Source organism: Epinephelus fuscoguttatus, linkage group LG1 (assembly GCF_011397635.1).
Source record: "Epinephelus fuscoguttatus linkage group LG1, E.fuscoguttatus.final_Chr_v1".
In the NCBI taxonomy this organism is placed as follows: Eukaryota; Metazoa; Chordata; class Actinopteri; order Perciformes; family Serranidae; genus Epinephelus; species Epinephelus fuscoguttatus.
This window is the reverse complement of record NC_064752.1, coordinates 13,976,341-13,994,338: the sequence shown is the minus strand read 5'-3', so window position 1 is coordinate 13,994,338 and position 17,998 is coordinate 13,976,341. Positions and strand designations below refer to the sequence as shown.

The 17,998-nt window shown below is 40.7% G+C and overlaps 1 protein-coding gene across 1 annotated transcript; it reads left to right on the top strand.

The window, feature by feature from the left end:
* Positions 1-2,188: 2,188 nt before the first annotated feature.
* On the top strand, positions 2,189-7,949 carry snrpc (small nuclear ribonucleoprotein polypeptide C). The gene is made up of 6 exons (XM_049575079.1): positions 2,189-2,255; positions 3,332-3,374; positions 4,024-4,132; positions 4,990-5,049; positions 7,152-7,256; positions 7,384-7,949. Exons 1-6 carry the CDS (start codon positions 2,248-2,250, stop codon positions 7,503-7,505), a joined length of 447 nt encoding a protein of 148 aa, XP_049431036.1. The 5' UTR covers positions 2,189-2,247; the 3' UTR covers positions 7,506-7,949.
* The last annotated feature ends 10,049 nt before the right edge of the window (positions 7,950-17,998 follow it).

Here is a 17,998-nt window from a genome sequence, read left to right as displayed (position 1 = left end):
CCAAAAATTAGAGTGCTAAAACTCAAATGTGTGATGTCATAGGGTGTAAAGTCTGGAGCTGCTCCGGTTACAGTGAATTAGGAAACATGCTGTAGATGACACTGAGAGCACTCAGGGGAATGTTCTGAGTATATGGGAACATTTGCTGTTCCATAACAGAGAACACTACAATAGAATAAAGCTTATTTAGAAATTCTCCAGACTTGATGACATCTTAAGTTTGAGACTCACTTCCCTGGTCTCTGGTTTTCAAAGAGAGCAGCTCATGTTCACAAACTGATTGAATCATTAACTGAATTTTCCTCGGCCACGGAAATAACACACTGGAATTGTTCATTTAAGTGGTGTTCCCATTTAAGACCAGGGTTATTATAAATAACATTAGGATAATTAGAAAATGAGTTAGTTCATCAATGAAACCCAAGATGTTCATTCAGTAGCTCAGTCTGAACATCAGATGTTTTATACTGGATGTAATATTTGCACATTTGTAGAGCTAATAATGCCTTTTGCACAGACCTCATTCCCACTAAACCAATGTTTCCACAGGTATACGTAAGAGTCTGTATATGTATATATATATATTTTTTTTTATTCTAATTTAAATATTTTTATACCAGCATAAAGAGGCAAAAACTTGCACTTTGTTGTGCAATGTTGTAAAATGACACATAAATTCACTGTGTAACTTTAATTATAAGACCACATACTTGTTATTGCTCTATTTTCTTCAGCTGTTTCTTGAACAATCTACACACCTGGTTGAGCTGGACTAAATTCACACTAATTTTTCAGTTAATAACCTTTAACATTTTAGCACGTCACCATGCAGGGGAAAGATTATTAATGTTTTGTGAGCACATATGTGTAGATTGTATGATTCTCTACCTGAAGGCAGTTTTTCTATCTTGATAATATAAGCTTTCAGTTTAAAAGAGAGGGAACAGTAAATGCGTAGGGTATTTTTTTGTTTGCTCCTTTGTACATGCATAAGTGATAAAGTGTGTAAATTATATATAACTATGTAGGTGTTCCTGTAAGGTAAGACTAATGCTTTGTCTGTACCCCTTCCCCGCTGTTTCTTTCTATTACTAGAGGTCATATGTATTTATTATTGGTTTTAGATCTTGTGCTCGAGATTGTTTTTGCTGATGTTAAGTTTGTTTATTTTTTTTGGTTGATTTTGATTAGATCATGGTGGGAAGTAGCTAAATGCATACTCAAGTACTGTCCTTATTAAGTATGTTTTGAGTATATTGTCCTTAAGTATTTCTACTGATGTTGTAATGATGACATATTGTACTTTTTACACCATTACTTTTATTTACTGTCTGTAGTTACAAAGTATTTTGAAGGACGGATGAGTTTTATGATCCATCCATCCATTTTCATCCTCTTATCCGGGGCCAGGTCACAGGGTCAGCAGGCCAAGCAAAGCATCCCAGACATCCCTCTCCCCAGCAATACTTTCCAGCTCCTCCTGGGGGACCCCAAGGCGTTCCCAGGCCAGATGAGATATGTAATCCCTCCAGTGTGTTCTGGGTCTGCCCCGGGGCCTCCTACCAGTGAGACATACCCGGAACACCTCTAATGGGAGGCGTCCAGGAGGCATCCTGATCAGATGCCCGAACCACCTCAACTGACCCCTTTCAACGTGAAGGAGCAGCGGCTCTCCTCCGAGCTATAGATTACCTTTACAAACAGTATAAAGTAGTAATGATCCGGCCATGATAAATGGTATTATTTTAGCAATAATTAAAGAAAACAAGCCTGCATGTCATGTCATGTTTCATATCAGCGGTAAAATAAATACAAAATACAACCATTTAAATTTGTACGCCCCTCCCCTAAGACAAAATAAATAAGTCTCTCCCCAGTGCTTAAAAAGATATGACATGCCTCCCTCCTTCTGCACCACCCCTCCCCCCTTATAAGTAATGAACAGTCCCTTAAGGTGAGCAAAGTACCCCAAAACAAGCAACATTTAAATAAGATTGCTGCTTTTGTGATTAACAGACACTAACACTATGGGCAAATTTTTTTAATTCAACAATCAGTGCTTTGCTGTCAAAATATAAATTTGAGTCCACTGGAGGACATAAAAAACTTAAATATTATATTTACAGATATCTTCTCTTGCGGTCCCTCAAGCTTCAGGCGGAACTAACTGTCAGTGGGTCTTATATCTGGTAGGAACAGTTATCGTGAACACCGGAAACGCGCTCTCGACGGAGATAGCCGGGGAACATGCCTAAGTAAGTGCAGATATTTCATCTTTTTCATGCTTAATCAATGATTTCCATTTTTCAACCAATTAGTTATTGTTCATAATTGTATTACGTAAAGAATTACGGTAAAATATAGTTTAATAACTAATTAAACGGACCAGTTTGATTCCAGTGAACGTTGTGAGCTTTGTTTGGGCTCTGTCTATTTGCTGGACTCCACCTCGATGTGATCGTAGCTAACAGTCAACAGCAAAAGACAATCACTACACCTTGATATAATCAGTTAAACTGCTACAGTCCACGATTCTGAGTATTTTCAAATGGAGCTTAACTTTTTTGTCGTTTTAGATACGATGAAATACGTTAACATTTGGTCCTTGTAATGTTTCAGTAATGCTTTTTTACGAGGTTAAATTCACTTTTTTCAATGGATAAGAGCAGATGACGGTATACTAAGTTATAAAAACAATATCTAATGCGCATTAACATCCATTTACCTCCAAGGTGAACGTCGTCTCTGGGGCCACAGCTGGGTAAAGTGGAGCAGCTGCAGAGAACAACTCAATAAAATAAGTAGATAAGACAGTCATAGAAATTAGGAGCATGATGCCAACAAAATCATGTATTTGTATTTTTAATTTAATGTTATCCAAAGTCAGGTTTAGGTCATCCAGATTCTGGATGAACATTTCTAAGATCATTTTAAATATAAAGATCCTGCAGGACAGTGTGCTGACCTGTCTCTCAGAAGCCAAAGATGTCCTGCTGAACAGTGATCTGTAGTGTTGGATATCTCAAAACAACAGCTGAAACACATTCCTGTCGGCTGTTTATGTAAAGGAGTCATTTGTAATGTGGCCATGATGGCTTAATAAAAAGGTTTACAGACCAAACAAAAAGGTTTACACAACTGTATGTCTGTATTGCAGCTTGTAAGACCGGAAAAAAGACCATTTACATGTCAGTGTAAATGAGGTCTTTGGCTTTAATTTTTAGTTAGTTTTTACAACTCATTAACAATTTTGATTTTATATTTATGTCTGTCCTGTTTTGGTTAAAGTTACTATGTTTTTGTGTTAACCCCAAATTCTTTTTTTCAACAGGTTTTACTGTGATTACTGTGACACCTACCTTACACATGATTCGGTAAGTCATGTTTCTGTGTATACTAGGGATCCAGGCTATTACCAGCATGTCATAGGTATCAGCAGATAAAGGCTTTAAATTAAAATAAAATATCCAGGGTTCCCACAGTCATGAAAAGCCATAGCATTTCACAGTCATGTTTTCCAGGCCTGGAAAATTCATGGAATTGGTAAAACCCATTGAAAGTTTAAGAAAAGTCACCGAATTTTGTCACAGTAATTTTCTGTGGATAGCCTTCCACGTAATCTAACATCACAGCAATTTTATTTTTTGTAGCCGAGAACATAGTTTAGCTGTAATGTGTCGATGTGTGTTGATAACCTTATTTGTAGCAGTTCTGTTTTTTTGCCCAGCGAATGTGTGCATTTTGGAAAGCATTGTATTTTATATCTGTATCTGCCAGTGGGCCATCATGATAGGAGCTAGCATATCAACATGTTAATTCCGCCACAGGAGAGGTTTGATGTTCTCTGCAATTAGGTGGAGAAAAAAATCCTGCATATATTGGCATTTAGCCAAAAAGAGTTGGAAAATATTGGCATATCAGATATCAACAAAAGGCGCTCAGAGTCCAGAGTATGTACCAAATCTGTCTTTGTTGTCTGCTGCTCCTGTTAAATATCCTCAAATCTCTTCTCTTTTGTTCCAGCCATCGGTGAGGAAGACCCACTGCAGTGGCAGGAAACACAAAGAAAATGTGAAAGATTACTACCAGAAATGGATGGAGGAGCAGGCTCAGAGCCTGATCGATAAAACAAGTAAGCGAACTATCGGCTCAATTATCTGAAAGACATGACTGAGTGAATCTAGAAGTACTAAGAAATGCTGCAGTTGCTCTTAAATTCTTTCAGACATTTTGCCACTCGTTCAGAATGCGTCTCAGCTGAACTTTTAAATATCAGATAACCTGGAACATGATTTTTATCGACATTTTGGGTCTTGGACGTGGATTTTAAATGAGTCAGCTCTTTGAGATACAGCTCATGTAAATAACCTCTAGTGACGTTGACACTCCTAATTCACAGAATGCTCTTTGTTCTCCATATTTAGTATCCTGGTTAGTTCCAGACAATAAACTAGGTGTTGGAGTAAAGCCTGTTACAAGGCATGCTAATGCACGTGTGTGGGATATCCAAGCTCCCTGCATAAATAGTGCACTATGTACACCAGCTTACTTGGGCCCCCTCTGAGATTACAAACCACTAATCCATATGAGAGATGCTGGAGCGCAGTATTGTCCACAGTGGAGGGACATGTTGTTTTGCAGACTAAATGCTGCTTTGTAACACAGACAGATGGTAGGCTACACATCCCATCAGCATGTGAAGGCTGCTTTATTGGAAGTGATGTGTTTTATGTGTATTTTTTTAATTAGTACCCACCTCAAATACTTAATTTTACAGCAGACGGCAGGATTACAGCACAAATTTTGCCATGCAGAAATGTTAGAAAGACCCTTTATGGTGCACTTTGTTTGCATTCCATACATACAGTATGAAACAGGCTGAAATTAATTCTTCACAAACCCAAAAAGCAAAGACAAGACTGTGTGCTTAACGTGAATAATTTGTGTGGTTGTTTTGTGTGATAACGTTTTTGTCTCTTCTCCCAACAGCGGCTGCTTTTCAACAGGGAAAGATTCCTCCCACACCGTTCCCTGGTGGCCCTCCCCCAGGTGAGTCCACCCTCTTTCAGCTGCGCAGTAATTTGATTAACTCAGCGTAACATAGACACAATGCTCCTTGATAGTTAGATTCGTAGTCAACAGGGAAAGGCTGTCAGCGTTTTGCTCTGTATCAAGGACAACTGAAATGAATTTCATTATAATAAACAGAAGCGTGAAGCTTTCGGTTCCTGTGGGATAACAACTAATTAAAAATTGATAAATCTGCCTCACTACTGGACCTGAATAGAAAGCTGAAGAAAACTAGCTTTTTGTTTTACAACCTGCGTCTTCCTTCACCTCTCTGTGTTGTTACATTTTACTTAACACTGTTATGGATGGTTCTGTTTAAACAAAGGTAAATATAAAAGTTATATTCAGAGTGTCCTTTGAATACAAATAAGCAGCACTTTAAAGTTATGAAAGACGCCTGGCTTTCAGCACTTTGATGTTTCACAGGGAGACAACAGATAGAGCTCCACCAAGGCCAAATGACTTGTGGCCAAATTGGCAGATGTCTTCGTCAAAAATAGCAAAAGTACACTGAATTGTTGGTTTAATAATGTAGGTACACCTCAGTGTCCAAGGCAACATGTCTCCCCACTGGATCCAATTTGGCAGTAGAGTTTTACTGGTCCCTTGTATATTGTCACCGGCACAGCAGCCAAAAAACATTAAGTAACTCTTTTCCCGTAATTTGGGTGATTTATTAAATATAACATGTACAACAGTGGATTTCTCTTTAGATTTGGTTGTTTTCCCTTAGTTATAGATACATAATGTTGATGCACAAAACTGTGCAAACACATCATAGTCACTGTTGATTATGTTCTTAGTATAATCTTTACTGATATACATTGGATAATTTGTTGAGATCAAAATTACATAACAACGGTCAATGGAAACCAAACTCATCAACCCACTGAGGGCTAGATTCAAAATCACACCGACAATTAAGGTGAAAAGTTGAAATCACAGGCTCATCCATCCTGTGTGAATTTTATCACGGCAACTCATGATGTGACAAAGTAGTGTGTGTGGCCCCCGCGTGCCTGTATGCTCTCCTGTGCAACCTGATTGTGCTGCAGGTACGGCCTCACGCTACCAGTAGTGACAAGGACAGTAGCAGAACACACAACTAGAGAAGAATCAGCCAGGAAAGATAAGAAGAGAGCAACTATCTGTGGACACCATGTGCAAAACCATTGCCTCTCCATTGCACCTGTTGTTACTCTTTTTTTTTTTTTTTTTTGCACCAAAGCAGGTGAAACTGATTCACAATCACTTGTACTACCTAAATGGACGGATTGATATCCCTGAAGTTTAACTGACCTGGTGTGATGCTGTGATGATGGGGTGTTCCCTTTATTTTTTTGAGCAGTGCAATAAAGTGCATTATGTGCTGATACGATATTGCCTCACAAAAATATTGCGATGCTACACTGTATCGGTCCTGTGAGATCGGGCGCTGGACGCTACTCTTGTGCCTTTTTTGTGCCAGCTTTCATTTACCTATTTACCTGCGATCCTGAGAGCAGAGCTGATCTTCTTCCAGGCGCAGTTTATAAGTGTGTAGGCCTATCGTCTGTGGGACAGATGTAAAGCTCTGGGTAGCCCTGCACTAACATGATCAACTTTTCCGAATTTATCAGACTGAATACTTACAGAAGAAGGGAAAGATATCTGTCAGCTGTGATTGGTTTGTAACATGACTCCTGTCTGACTGCTGAGTGTGGCCTCTCCCTGTGTCTGTCCTTTCAAATTAAACCCCCACATGGTCCAGTCATATAGGTTTTGATTTATTTTGACAAGACGCAGCTCCTAATGGAGTTAAACATTTGGGGTTTTTTTCTGCGACGAAGCGACCAATGAAATCTCACTGACTAATGACCTTTCTTGTCGACTAACGTTGGTCGACAGGGGAGAGGCCTAATATAATAACATGATGTTGATTAGTTACAAAGGTGCATTTTTTTCTGTTAAGTTAGTTGGAAGACAGTGCAAATAAATCTCTCAAAATATAACAGTTGACAGGGATACATGTGAATCTGATGTAAATTATGTTAATCTTAGTCATTTTGATTGTACACTAACATTTGCTGTTTGTCACACAGGTGGTCCTCCTCGTCCAGGCATGCTACCAACGCCCCCTATGGGAGGTCCGCCTATGATGCCCATGATGGGGCCTCCACCACATGGAATGATGCCTGGTGGACCTGGTAAGAAAAAACTGCTCCTAACGTGTGTCACACAACATTTTAAAGTGCTTGCCGAAATTGAAGCACTTTGTCCAGTGAGGTAGAAATCCAGTCCATTCACCATTCATCCTTTCATGTCACATTTTAGGAGGCATGAGGCCGCCGATGGGAGGACCCATGCAGATGATGCCAGGACCACCACACATGATGCGTCATCCTCGCCCGATGATGATGCCAGTCAGGCCGGGCATGATGCGACCAGACAGATAAGACCGGTTGGATTTTCTCCGTTCTTTGTTGCCATGAACAGACACTGTCTAGTGAGGACACTTCGGTTAACACTTGGATTTTTCAGCACAGCTCATGAAACTGTCAAATGTCCAAACTCCTCAAATCTGAATTCCCTGATTCAATAATGTTATTTTTGTATAACAGCTTCATTTTCTTGTGCCAGAATGGTGGTATTTATTACTGTTCACCTCACTAGAATACATTTAGGTCCCTGTTTTAAAGACCCTTTTTTTTTTTAACGTCCTCTTATGTGTTAACATCAAGTGTGAAATATCTTGTCTTACTTTGACAAACTGTTCAGCAGGCACATTTAAAGAGCCTGTTTGATATGACAATATTTGTTAGTATATTTTTACTTTTGTTTTAGGTTTTACATGTTTTTGTTGAATGTCATTGCTTTGAGAATAAAACAGTGATTTCAAACCTGTTTCTAATGTTTGAAAGGCATCTTTTTGACAAATGACCCTTCACTAAGTCCCGCCCCCGGACGCAGACTGGCCAATCATAACGTAGCATCGGGCCGGCTCAGACCAGGGTCCGACATCAACACAGCTGTGCTCCATTGACTCTAATGCAGTCGTTTCAGATTTCCTTCATTTTCAGGCTGGTTTTGTGGATTTGGAGCTAAGAGGCCGTTTACTCGTACACGGTGATTTTGATAAATGGAGACATCTTCTTTCGTTTGTGCCCTTCGTTTACACGCAAACGGAGATTTCTCCTCTGAAAACGAGTCTTTCTAAAAACTCCGGCCAGAGTGGAGATTTTGGAAAACTCCGGTTGCGCGTTTGCATGTAAACTGAGATAAACGGAGATAAACGGAATTATAGGCAGCCGACGTCACAGTATGCGCCGTAACTTGCGCCTGTGTCAAAAGTGCGGCCTATGTTGCTGTGGTGACAATGGATACATGGAAGGCTTGAGCTTCTCGTTACACTGCCACCTACAGGTTTGGCGTGCTCTTGTGTATATATACACAGGTAAGTGTAAACGAAGATCTTTTTGAAAACGGAGACGGTGAAATGTCCGTTTATGAAAATAACTGGCAACGTGTAAACGGCCTCTCAATGTTGTGCCTGGGGCACGTCGTGTATTAATGATACTCGTTACCTGGAGAGGTTGGAAAAAGATATTTCTTCCCTGTTCCAAAACCAAAATCAAACCCTGAAAAGTGTAGGGTTAGCTAGCTAGCTACTGAAGCTATAGCCTACTGAATGTATACACATGCTGCTTTTGCTTTGGAGATCCTTGCCCATCTGGTCGCATAGGTCCAGGTGCTGGCAGTGGCACGGGGATGAAGCCAAACAGTGTTCATGTGCACAAACCGCGATGCCACACAGCTGGTTCAATATCAGCAAAGTTTCCCTTTATATTCATTGTCTTGTGCGGCGATCAGCAGTGATGTGGTGGTTCACTTTTACACTGTGATCTGTAGCCTATAGTTCAGCTTTAGCTTCTAACTATCTTTGTCTTTTGAACCTGTTGTTGCTGCTGAGTCAGTTTGACATCCTGGATATATCCTTCAATCACAGACTGTAGACCCTCTGTCTGCTTCTCTCTGGAATCATTCTTTCATTTTTCCAAAAATATGATAATATTTCTTCAGGGAGTGCAGTTAGTTACAGAGTGGGCTGCAAACAAGACTCCAGATTCACGCTTATGTTGCTTGGTATGTCATGGATGTGGAAGGCAATCATTTGCTTACAAGTTTGGCATATCCACTTTATAAGGTAATGTAAGTTTATGTGATGACACATGGATTTGTGGCTGCAATCAAATTGAAACTGAGGCTTATGCTGTGTTCACACTACAAGCAACACAGCAATTGTGTGCCCAGCTCCATTATCACCGAGTTGCCGGTGAAGTGTTTTTCAAGCGCTCATTGACATGGTTACATCACAAAAGGCTTGAGTGTGTCTGCTACCTGCCACAAACATCATCTAAAGTTTATATTTGGTCTTTAAAATATCACAAATTCAGGGTAACATGATGAGTAACTGATGAAAAATGGTCATTGTACAGATGAAGTATTCCCTTTAACTATCATGCATGAAGAGTCAAATCCTCACATTTGTGAGGCTAGAACCAGAAAATAATTTGACATTTTTGCCTTAAAATAACTAAAACCATCAGAATAATTGCTCCATTTCAAAACGTCCTTGCTGTAAACTTGCCAAGACATCCCTCAAAAGAGATAAATGTTTGCCTCTGCATTAGGCCCATTATTTTTGCCTGGCATTTTCAAAGATTAAAGTTGTCAAAGCTAAATTAAGTAATCAAGATTAGCACTGTGTCTAAAAAAAAAAAAAGAAAAAAAAAAAAAAAAGGCAAAGAGGTCCCTTAGTTGAACCCAAACGTGCCACCTGAGGTTTCCCTGAGTGAATTTGACAAGTTCTGTCGGGCTGGAGGTGTGAATGTGTTTAAGTGTGTTAGCGAGAGACTGGTGAAATCTGCCCTCTGCATCACCCTCTCAAGATCCTGAATATTACAAGCAGATATGCAGAAAATGGACAGATGTATAAAATATTGTTTCAGTAGATGAATGAGAACGTTGAGCCAGCCCTCATTAGTTTATTCAGTCAAGCATGTTTGAAGAATTACAGTGCTTACATAAGAATCTGTGGCTGCTAGTGAATCATTATCTCTGCTGACATTTGTGTCTACAATGCCTCGCAAGAATCCAGCACTCGTCCTCTAGCTGGATTGTAAACTTCTGTATCCATAATCACAGCCGTCTCGTCTATAATTATGAAAATGTCTCAACAGATGGAGCTAGAGAGTCGTAATGCTTTGCAATTAGAACCAAGACGGTGGAATGATGTGCGATGACTGATTATGTGCTTCCATGGACTGTCAAATGTCTTTGTATCTCATGCTCCCAGAGGACATTTTTGTGGCTTTATGGTTTAGGAAATTTCTAGGCCACATATAAAAAAGAAACAAATTTGTTGGGGGGCAATAGCCATATGCTTCACGCTGTGTTTGCCAATTTATATACTTGCAGACCGGAAGGAGAGCGCTGCAAAGACAATCCAGACTGCTCTGCTGCTGTGCACTGCATCAGATAACTTTTGGTAGCTGTCAGTCATGCATGTTGTAAATTGTGATCTTCAAAGAGACTTTGGCAGATTACATGCAATCTGATGGCCACTCTAAAGGATGGGTTCCATTAAAAGTCCTATAAACATCCACTCCCCACGTCAGCGAGACAGGAATAAAACCATGTTAATGCACATTTTATGCATATGTCGAGCATAGGCGGATGCCCATGTGTCATCTGACATCGGAAGAGTCTTTATGAATATTCAATCTAGCCATGAAGTGGAGCGTTGCCCTGAAGGGAATGAAGTGGAGTGGGGAAAAGTGTTTATGATTAGAGCTCGGGAGTCGAGGAAATAAGCCTTGATCATGAGAAATGTGTATTATAATACATTTAACAGGAGGGAGACCACTCGTGAAAAGACACTGAGGGGCTTGATCAGATATTTTGAATGTTAGATGACACAAATTTGGTGCTGAAAAACAGCTGTTCACATTTATTTCTGACAATCGCAGGAGTGACCTTTGGGAGGAAACAGCGTTCCCTTGATGTTACTGTTGCTGCATGCTGCACTGTAAAAACACCAACTTTGATATTTGTCATTTAAATGAGGATTGCAGGCTGTTGGGACTTAAAAATATAACATGTCCTGATAACTTACTGTCTTAAAGGATAGTTTTTTCACTGACCTGTGGTGCTTGATTGTTTTGGTATGAGGTGCTGAGTGTTGGAGACACCAGCCGTAGAGATGTCTGCCTTCTCTCTTATATAATGGAACTAGATGGCACTCGTATAGTAGTGCTCAAAGTGCCAAAAAATACATTTGAAAAACTCAGCAACAATGTCTCTTTACAGAAATCATGACCCGATGAAGGCACATTTAAACTCCCTTTACATAAGAGAAGATACATCAGTTTCAAACCTAAATGTCACTGCCCTCATAGTTTCATATGTCCTTTATGTTGGCATAGACACGGCCAATAGATGGCACTAGAGAGTCAAGCTTCACACAACAGTCAAGGTGACGGTGGAGGAGGTCGTAAGATGGCAGAAGAAACATGGAAAAGACTGCGGTGGTGTGTGAGGCCATTCAATAGATTGCAACATGTGGATGGAGGATTCTTTTCATTATGTTAGGAATTTATTCCGTTCTGTCATTATTTAAACTTCTTTGTCGTCTCCCACGGTCATATCTTGCTTGAAATATGCTACACGGCCTCCATGATTTCTCTTGCGGTACTGCTCCGTTTCATTCGCACCCTTTAGAAAACATGAGCAAATACCGGCGAACTGTACACAGAGTATGGACAGAAGGCTCAGTCTATCTCAGTCTCCGTATCTAACGTTAAGGATGAATGAACCCGATTACACAAGATAATCCACAAACCTTGTTGTGAGCGGTTTCATTTAGGAACTATTTTTTTTCTATTGAACTACACCAGCCAACCCCATCACCGGTCAGAAGGAAGCATGCATCTACTCATGGACAAGACAGTCGAGCTCATGACAATGCCAGATATTAACATTAATGGCATCCTCCTTGCCTAAGCTGTAATGTTAGCTAGCTCAGTGGTGCTGGGTGAGCTAGCAGTAGATGCACACTTCCTTTTATGCGGTGATACGGTTGGCAGGTGTAGAGAGCTGCACTGGATCAAGACACTGTGTAGACAACTGTAAAAAATCAGGTGCTCTTCAAGGACAGGGCAAATAGTCACATAATGATAAAAAGGACTGGTCAGCTTACTCAGTGTGAAAGTCCGTGATACGGGCTGGCAGTCCAAATATCTGAGGCGATCTGATTTGGGTCAAAAAATCCCTGGATTGACAAACATGTTTCAACTAAAGAGTTTTTATCAAGGTATAAAATGCATTAGGGATAAGTGTGCAAGAGATCATGTGACACAGGTCTCATGAAGTGTTGGTAGAACCCAGTCGAGGAAAAAAAAGAAAAACTACGATTAAAATTATAGCTGCTGCGCAGCAATGGTTGGGGCCGGGCAATTTTAGGCAAAATTAGGCAATTCTGAGCAACAGACACACACTGAAACAAAGCATATCACAACATAGAAGTTACATCATATAATTATGGCATGCCCTTCAAATTGTGGATGAGTGGCTGAAGGGATCAGACTCATACAAAGGAAAGAAAAAACTCAAGAACAAGAAAGTAAGAATAACATTAACTACTAGCAATTATGAACAAACTGGCCTGATCTAGCTTAAAGCTAAACATTATCCATGGTGACAAAGATGAAAACAGTTTTTAAAATGTAAAAGTAGCTATTGGATAGACTCTGCATATTGACTCATAGCTAAGCCAAATAAAGAGGGAAAAGAGACAAGGGATAACAGGGAAAAGTGTTGATTAAGAGTATTTGTCTCTCTGCGAAACTGCCTGGATCATAATTATTTTAACCTTAGTAGTCTCTAATCCACATAGCATGATGCCTGAACATAGGACTTTCACATTAGAATGTCCGTTCTGCCTTAGCTGAGGCTTGAACTCACAACTTCTGAGACTGAGGTCCATCTTCTATCTCACTGAGCTAATTGGCAAGTGACAGTTCATGTGTGGCTTCACAGACAGTAGCCATCCATGCCATGGAAAAGCAAATTTCAAAGTCAAAGTTCCAAAGCTGTAGCACATATGGTTGATTTGTGATGAATTTTCAAAGTTTTGAAATTTAGAGGCTTGCTGTAGCGCCACCATCAGGACTATTGTCTTGTGTTTCCAGTTGAGGACATGTGGCATGGGACTGGACCTTTATGAAAAGTTTGGGGAGATTTCTCATATGGAAATGTTGCACGAGCTGAGGCTTGAACTCACAATCTTCAACACCAAGAACCACCCTCTATCTCACTGAGCTAATTGGCAAAGGGAAATGTCACATGTAGCTTCACAAATTGACTAAGCCAGTCACCTGTGTGCAAGACAGCAGCTGTTAGTGTGTAAAGGCAGATTTCAAACAGCTGTCAAAAATTCAGTTATTAAGACAAACATCTGAAAATACACAAATTGCATCTAGACAGCATGGAGATGTTGGTAATTTGTTTTTAACAATGATTTATTGGCTCCATAAGTGAAAAACTGATGTTTCAAAATGCCATTTTTGCCTCTCGTCTCGTTGTCGTCGTCCTCCGCTTATCCGGGTCCGGGTCGCAGGGGCAGCAGCCTCAGCAAAGAAGCCCAGACAGCCCTCTCCCCAGCCACCTCCATCAGCTCTTCCGAGAGGAACCCCGAGGTGTTCCCAGGCCAGCCGAGCGATGTAATCCCTCCAGCGTGTCCTGGAGTGGCCCCAAGGTCTCCTCCCGGTTGGACATGCCCGAAATACCTCCCAACGGAGGCGTCCGGGAGGCATCCTTACCAGATGCCCGAACCACCTCAACTGGCTCCTCTCGATGTGGAGGAGCAGCGGCTCTACTCCGAGTCCCTCCCGGATGTCCGAGCTCCTCACCCTATCCCTAAGGCTGAGCCCAGCCACCCTGCGGAGGAAACTTATTTCGGCCGCTTGTACTCGTGATCTCGTTCTTTCGGTCACTACCCAGAGCTCGTGACCATAGGTGAGGGTTGGAACGTAGATCGACCGGTAAATCGAGAGCTTCGTTTTCTGGCTAAGCTCCCTCTTCACCACAATGGACCGGTTAAGCGCCTGCATCACTGCTGACGCCGGCCGCCCCAATCCACCTGTCAATCTCCCGCTCCATCCTACCCTCACTCGTGAACAAGATCCCGAGATACTTAAACTCCTCCACCTGAGGAAGGACCTCCCCCCCGACCTGGAGTGGGCAATCCACCCTTTTCCGGCTGAGGACCATGGCCTCAGACTTGGAGGTGCTGATTCTCAACCCAGCTGCTTCACACTCGGCTGCGAACCGTCCCAGCGAGAGCTGGAGGTCACTGTTTGATGGAGCTAGGAGGACCACGTCATCCGCAAATAGCAGGGACAAGAGCCTCCCGTCACCAAGAACCACCCTCTATCTCACTGAGCTAATTGGCAAATGGAAATGTCACATGTAGCTTCACAAATTGACTAAGCCAGTCACCTGTGTGCAAGACAGCAGCTGTTAGTGTATAAAGGCAGATTTCAAACGGCTGTCAAAAATTCAGTTATTAAGACAAACATCTGAAAATACACAAATTGCATCTAGACAGCATGGAGTTGTTGGTAATTTGTTTTTAACAATGATTTATTGGCTCCATAAGTGAAAAACTGATGTTTCAAAATGCCATTTTTGCATTGACTCCAATTGTTTGCATGAGAGTGAAATTCAAAATGTTGTAAAAAATTCAGTTTTTGAGATAAAATTCTGATATTTTCCAAACATCATCTACCATAACTCCAAAATGTTGTCATTTTTTTTTAATGAACATTGAGAATGTATTTAGCAAGGATTTGCAAGTATATGTTTACAATACTGTTTACAGTCAAACATTTTGATGCACTGTAGGCTCAATTTTCGATAAATCAAAAATTTGTGTGGTTTGTTTGTGTAGGACAGTCTGAAGATGCTCTGTAGCAAGTTTGGTGTCAGTTGAGCAAAAATTGTGGGAGGAGATAGGTTTAATAGGTTTTACAGTTTTTGAAAAAAACAGAGTGATGGACTTCATGATTTGCAATAGGTTTAAATGTACAAAAGTTTCTTCAGTATTGGGGCTACATTTTGGTGAAAAAATTTTGAACTTTAGAGACTTGCTGTAGCGCCACCATCAGGACTATTGGCCTGTTTTTTCAGCTGAGGCAATCTGGCATGGGACTGGACCTTTGTGCAAAGTTTGGTGATTTTTCGCGTGTGGAAAGTATGATTTCCTCGGAGGAAGAAGAAGAAGAACATGCAGCAAAACAATAATAAAACTTTTATTCAATTTCAGTGTTTTATATCTTATTAGTTAGGACTGAACTTCTTTTTCTGCTATCAGACATAAATGAGTCACGTCACAGTTAAATTTCTGTCAACTTTCACTTTTATTCCACTACATTTTGTAAATAAAATGTATAATTTTACTCAAGTACATTTCCCCAAAGCATTCTAGTTACTTGAAAAAAGGGAAGCGAGGAGGGAGGGACTGACAAATGAAGGACTGGGCGGAAGGGAAAAACTGGACTTTGTTAAATCCTTTAAGTTGTGAAGACTTAAACTTTTTTTTTTTTTTTTAAAGTGTGATTATAGGCTCCATTTTAAAGGTGATGTACATGTTAGGAAGAAGCCATTGTATCCAGTATCTGTATGGCTGTGTTTTGTTAGCACAGTTGTGCTCAGCCTGGATGCACCAATTCTCATCAGTCATTTTAAGACTGGAGTGTCCCGCAGCAGAGAAGGTGAGTAATGATTCAGGGAGATAAAGATCTGTGACAGGTAACTGTGCGGTGACTGCTCCACTGCAGTGTGTCAGCCCCGGGGTCAAAGGTTTCCTTATCATTTAAGCTGTGAAGAAGACCTCATTTTTGTGTGTGATGTAGGCTCCATTTTTAGGGTGGTGTTCATGTGAAGCAGAAAAATTAAAAAAAAATCATAATTAGCAGAGTGCTGACTGCTGTCTTTTTAAGTGACAGCATTTACTTGAACTTTTACTATAAATACTTAAGTACATTGAATATCATAAGTATTTTTGATACCTAAGAACAGTAAATATTACAAACTTAAAGACTTTGCAGGGGGGTGCAAACACACATGGGTTTGAATCTGAAAGAAACAAATACAAAATTAGAACTTAAATCAAATTAAACAAATGTCCATCTTAATAAGGGTAAATTATGCTCCAAGTTAAACTAATAACGCACAGGGTAAACTAAAGAGAAGGAAGCTGCTGTGACAATAAAGAAAGAATAAGTGAAATTGTGTTCAGGGTTTAAACTCTGTTATGCTTTACCTAAATCACAATATTTTAAAAAATCTCAGTATTTGGCAGTGGACACATTGAAACGCGTAAATTATGAGGTTTCTGAGATACTAATCCAAATAACTGACATATCTATCTGAATCCCACCGAGCTCCTCTAGCGCAGGTTTTATTGAAGAGGCCCGCCGTCACATCCAGCAAATCGTGTGCAAAGAATTGTGGGTACTTTACACCTGCTGAGGATACACACATGCATCTTTGAAATTTCTCTGAACGATGGATTCAGTCCTCAGAAGAATTTGAGGGATCCTCGACATTGGAACAGTCCTGAGGCGGGATTTGATGATGTAGCGTCCTTGAAATTCAGCCGTTTCAGGATTCTTTCTTGACTTTGAGAAACACCCAATCAGGACTAAGGAAAGGGGAGGAAAGGAGTGTCAAATAAAGAAAATAGGAATCTTTACTCCATGTAGTTTTCAGATAATTCATCCACACTGTAAATAAGTCTTAAATAGTATTGAATCTGACTTATATTGAGCTGTAAGAACCCTGTTATGACAAAATTCCCTCTCTGTGTTACTATCTCCTCCCACTTGAGTTGATATACTCAGACTGCTGAAGCCTTATATTTTGTTTTCAGCTAAATTTTGGAAAGCTAAACTGAAAAAATGTGAACCTGTCCTTTAATAGCTCAGCAGACACCTGTTTACCACGTCATAATCGTTGATGTGGCGTTCTGTTTTTAACCAGGAGGTTCTCACTTGCTTTCAGTCACCAGTGAGAGGAGCTCCACTTCCTAAATCTACTGACTCAGAGATGATTCAGTCAGCTCAGCTTTGAGATCTGGAGTTTAAGATTTGTTCATACATGTACTGACCATTGGGAGTTGGATGGATTTAAAGACAGAACTTAAGATAATGATGTTGTATTTTGTTGCCTGGAAGTTGACTTGACGTCCTTTTTTTTTACAGTGCAGTTCGCACTCACCTCTTTGATATTCCTGTCATACAATATGAAGGCATTAATGTCCCAAATATCAACTCTGAGAACAGGAGAAGCACTCAGAAAGCTATTCTCTGCAGCCCCCAGACCCATCGGCAAGGCCGTGAAGGAGAGGGGCTTTAAAGGAGGACAGCTGATTGATTAACTGTTTATACCAAACAGGTTTGACTGCGACCGCCGGCCGGGCACATCCGCCCAGATTTACGCTCTCTGAAGGAATCATTTAGGGTTCTGTATTCATGATGATGCATCTTCTTTTGCTCCCAGCATGCAGTTGGCATTCTTACCACTCAACAGCCTTGGTTGAATGGAAAATGATAATCCCCCCGACTGTCGATTCCTCCAAAGCCAATTGGCTCAAAACTGCATAAAGACCTGGATGATGCTTGGGAGTACGGCATGATTGCACAGGGCTGCTGGGTGGGCTATTGATGAAAAGAGTCGCAGAGAAAGAAAGCAGTCTGCAAGGCAAAGACTTGGTAGACTTCTTTCAATACCCCCTGTCTCTCCTCTTCCTCCTCCCTTTTGTCTCTCCCTCCACCTCTATTCTATCTCCTCCTCCTCCTCCTCCCTCTCGTTCTCTCTGCTGCCCTGC